The 4,666-nt window shown below is 50.6% G+C and overlaps 1 protein-coding gene across 1 annotated transcript in view; it reads left to right on the top strand.

The window, feature by feature from the left end:
* The window catches only part of Gabbr2 (gamma-aminobutyric acid type B receptor subunit 2), a 336,248-nt gene that overhangs the window by 278,512 nt on the left and 53,070 nt on the right, over nt 1-4,666 (top strand). The window contains exon 13 of the mRNA XM_021200029.2: nt 2,587-2,709. Coding sequence (XP_021055688.1) covers nt 2,587-2,709 — 123 coding nt within the window. The remainder of the gene's footprint in view (nt 1-2,586; nt 2,710-4,666) is intronic.

Below are 4,666 nucleotides of genomic sequence, written 5' to 3'. Positions count from 1 at the left end.
GTGCACATGGGTAGGTGTGGTGACGGCCGGGGACAGATGTGCACATGGGTAGGTGTGGTGACGGCCGGGGACAGATGTGCACATGGGTAGGTGTGATGAAATTCTGTAAAACATTTACCCACAGAAACAAGTGGTAAGCGGACCACAGGGTTTTCTAGCTCCTGCACAGGACCGCAGTGAGAAGTGGCATTTCAAAAGAGAGCCGGCTCTGCCTCTGCCGAGCAGTTAGTGTGAGCCAGGCCTTGCGCATCTATCATGAATTGTATGCTTATTGCCTCATGTCATAGATAAGGGAAGCAGCTCAGAGGGTCAGGGGACATATCCAAGGTCACCAATAGTCCATGTCAGACTTACACATGATTCTAGGACCACATGGCTAGAATGTGGTCATGGCTGGTCCCCTGATGCCATGCAGAAAGAATGTGGCACTGTGAGCCACTAGGTTGGGCAAGGCAGCAGGTGATGATACCATGAATGCTGACAGAAGCCAGAGCATTGGGGCAGCTTCTAAGAGAAATCTAAAGAGGAAAGAAGAGAGAAGGCAGGTGGGTAAGCACTGAGAGGTGTTCTGGGGGCTCGCCATGTAGCCAGAATGGTATATTTCCACCTCCACCCTTTTTCCTTTCTTGGGATTTTAAAAAGATTGATTGGTTGGTTGGTTGGTTGTATATGAGTTCACTGTAGCTGTCTTCAGACACACCAGAGGAGGGCATCAGATCCCATTACACATGGCCGTGAGCCACCATGTGGGTGCTGGGAATTGAACTCAGGACCTCTGGAAGAGTAGTCAGTGTGCTCTCCACCGCTGAGCCATCTCTCCAGCCCCTCTAGATTGTTTTAAGTCACTTTTCTTTGACAAACTTTTGTTTGTGACATCTGCTCAATCACTCACTATAGTCCTCCCAACTCTAATGAGTGCTCCCCCAGGTGGGATTCTGTGTTCACTCCTGCATTTCCTGTGCCTAAGACAGAGACTGACTACATGTTAGCACTCAATACATATTTCCAAGAAGGAATTATAAATGTCCTCTTCTTGTATTCTCAGGGTCTTCCCACCATGGATTGATAGAGCTGTACATAGAACTGAGCTGTAATATCACACTTTACCCCTAGGTGCCACTGTCCTACACACAAACACCATCACAAACCTCAAACCCTGAGTGATGGTTGCCAGGTTCCATTGGTTGATGCCTCACTGGGAGCTTTCCAAACTTCATTCCATTCGATTCTAATACCAACTGTGTCACCTGGGGATCCATGGACGCCCTTTATCAAGGAGGAAACTGAAGCTAAGTTGAGCATTTGGCAACACCTCAGGTTAGAAGGTGGACTTTGTTCATTCCGTTAGGCCACCATTAGGGAGAATGAAACATGAGTCCCCTTCCTCCTCTCTGGCTGTCACTACACAAGCAGCAAAAAAGAGAGCCAGGATCCACTTGGGACCTACTGTCCAGTGTCATCCCCAACTTCTTCCCTGGACCTTTTAGGGGAAGGGTTTGCCCTTCTGCACAGATCAGAGGGGTCTTTGGTCTCCTAAGGTTGACTGAGCTCACACAAGCCATAACAGAGGCATGGAGTCCTGGGAATCGGCTTGGGCTCACACTAGAAGGACAGTCAGGAGCACCCTGGAAGGCAAATGCCCCGCATTTATGCACCTCTACTTCCAGTATGGAGAGCAAAGGCCCCATTCTTACCTGAACACCAGGCTCAAGCCTGGGAGGGCTCCCCAGAGGGCAAAGGTTAATGCTCCCACAAAGCCCCAGAAGTCACCAGAGCTTCTCAAAAGCTCTACATTGGGGATGGGCACCTAGTTTTCCACCCCCCAGAGAGGCTATTCTTGTGTATTTGATCAGTAGCATGCGCTGTTTGTTTGTTTGTTTGTTTGTATGTATTGAGCTACAGTGGTGCCTCCTGAGTTCCTATTTCCTCCTTTACAAATGGCCTTACTCTTCAGAAGTCTGCACTGGCAATGTTTGTCGAGTTTAGGTCTCAGCTTTGTTTATTTTCCCATCAGTCTTTGCCAGGTGGACTTCACCACGTCAGCTTTTATTTACCTGGTGGCTGGGGGTGGGGGAAATCAACTGCAGTCTTAGAAATCCAGGAGAAGCTGGTCACTGCCAAAGTTTGTCTCCAGGCCCCTCCCTGTTAGCAGATGTAACATGGGGTGGTGGCAGGAGGATCAGAAGTTCAGTCTCACTCCTGGCAGCTTAGGGAGGTGGACGCCAGCTTAGGATAAAGGGGAGAATGCCCGGAGGAGGAGAAGGAAGGAGAAGGTGGGGTGGGGGGAAGAAAGCAGAAAAGGGAGAAGGGGGCCATTAGACAGGAAAGATGGATGTTTCACACTGGACGGTGAAAACCACCATTGAGCAGAGACTAAACGTGGCCAAATTTCAACAAGTGCAAGAGTGTCTTCAGGTGCTGGTTGGACCATGCTCGGGGAGCCAAGCAAAGAAATGAGCAGGGCTCCCCCTGTCTGAGCAGGGCTCCCCCTGTCTGAGCAGGGCTCCCCCTGTCTGAGCAGGGCTCCCCCATCTGAGCAGGGCTCCCCTGTCTGAGCAGCTCTCTCATGGCTCTTTCCCTCCTCAGATCATCAAAGATCAGAAGCTGCTTGTGATTGTGGGGGGCATGCTGCTGATCGATCTGTGCATCCTGATCTGCTGGCAGGCTGTGGACCCCCTGCGGAGGACAGTGGAGCGGTACAGCATGGAGGTGAGAGGCTGAGGTGCAAGGGGAGTGGGTCAAGGGGGCAGGCGGCACCACTCAGACATCCCCACATCGTGGTGGCCGGCTCTGCACCACGCCACCTCCTTCCATTTGAGACATAGGTTATTTCAGGAAGGGCAAATGAAAGGTACCATGAAACAACTTAATATCATATTAATATAAATACCAGATTAAGGGAGAAGGTTGGACTCCTTGAAGGAGTGTACTGTCATAACCAGGGAAGCACCAATGTACCTGCTCATCCGAGTGAGAAATTACACTGCCTGTGTCCCATCTTTGAAGCAGGGAACATGCACTAAGAGGTGGTACTGACTGTATGATATTCAAGGCAACGAGCAATGGATTTCATTCCACATATTCCATACTGGGCATTTGTTTTTGAGATTTAAAAAATTTGCATAAAAGTCCTGCGACATATACATTGGAAACCAGGAGTGGTGGTCCAAGTGTGTAATCTCAACACAACAGAGAAGGCAGGGGCATCCAAGGTTAAGGCCAACTTGGGCTGTATATATACATATGGGCTACATGCATGTAGGTTTTAACTGTCTTGTACAAATCCTTGCACTGAGCTTTGTGGGGTACCTCAATTTAGGGTGCCTGAGTCCCCTGGAGTCTTCTCTCTCTCTCTCTCTCTCTCTCTCTCTCTCTCTCTCTCTCTCTCTCTCTCTCTCTCTCTCTCTCCTCACACCAGTGGGCTTGACTTTGTGAGGTGCTGGCTGGCAGGTGGTATTTACTGTCATGTCACTGTAGCAAATTCCAAAAGGCCCTGAGAGTCACCACCCCCCTTGCTCCATTATCATGGGGAGTCTTTAGTCACAGGGTATCATGTGTATTCTTAAACTAAACCTGAAGTGGAGGCTCTGTGAGCTGAGGACAAGGTTTATGTCATTCAAGCAAATAAGCCACACTTGGGTGGAGACAGACTGAGGCTTTATTCAGCCCAGTGAGGAACCCTGCACTCAGAACATCATTTAGGCAAGAGACAGGAGATCTCATTGTGCTGCATGCACCCTGGGAAGGCACAGGAGCAACAGAAATGGCATCAGAGAGGCCAATACCAGTTGTGCCTGTGGGTCAAAGGGACAGCCACCGAGTCATGCAGTCAGATAGACTCTCCTAGTGTGCAGAGGCACATTCGGTGGCGACTCATCAGGCACAATTAACAAAAGAACACGGACCCAGAGATCAGAAAGAGGTGTCCCTGGGCAATGATGCCAGTGATCATGGCTGGTCCCATGAGTTATCTAATCTTCACTGTGATTCTGGAAAAGTCTGAGTTGTGTCTAACTTCATTCTCCTGGTAAGGAAGCAAAACCCCAGCAGTCTGTATGTATCCCAGCAGGCGAGTGGCAGTACCACCACCTACCCCTTGTTCCCTGGAGTTTTGATCACTGGCTACATGTCTGTGAATGTGGGAGAAACCAGAACATGTCCACCCCATCCCACATCCTCAGTCCAGGGAAGACAGCAGGCCCAGGAAAGCGGGGCAAGAGAGCACAGAACGGAGTAGCCCAGGGAAAGCCATTGAAGACCAGGCCCAGGGTGTCCCAGAGACCTGAAGGCTGCATTGTTCCCTGTGTGAAGTGTCTGAGGAGGAGGGTACAGGGGTCCTGGGGCTAAGGCAGAGGCAGGACTAACCTCCAGGGCTGGAGTCAGCTGGAGTGGCAGACCCTGGACATGGAAGTGTGTCCTCAGAGCTTCCAAATAAAATCTTTCTCATGCCACCTGCCCTGTTGGCTGACCTGCCGGGGTCTCTCTGCCCTCCTGCCTGTCCTGAGCACGGTTGCTGTTACTGGCCCCTCTGCATCCCAGACCTGTCAGGTTATTGCTACCAACACAGATGAGGAAAACTGAGTCTGGGAGGAGAAGATTCTGTCCAGGGCCATCCAGCTTGTCCTAGGCAGAGTCCAGGTTAACTCTGCTCCCCTGCCACACCATC

The sequence above is a fragment of the Mus pahari genome, chromosome 6 (genome assembly GCF_900095145.1).
Source record: "Mus pahari chromosome 6, PAHARI_EIJ_v1.1, whole genome shotgun sequence".
Taxonomy (NCBI): Eukaryota; Metazoa; Chordata; class Mammalia; order Rodentia; family Muridae; genus Mus; species Mus pahari.
This window is presented reverse-complemented; position numbering and strand designations above follow the sequence as displayed.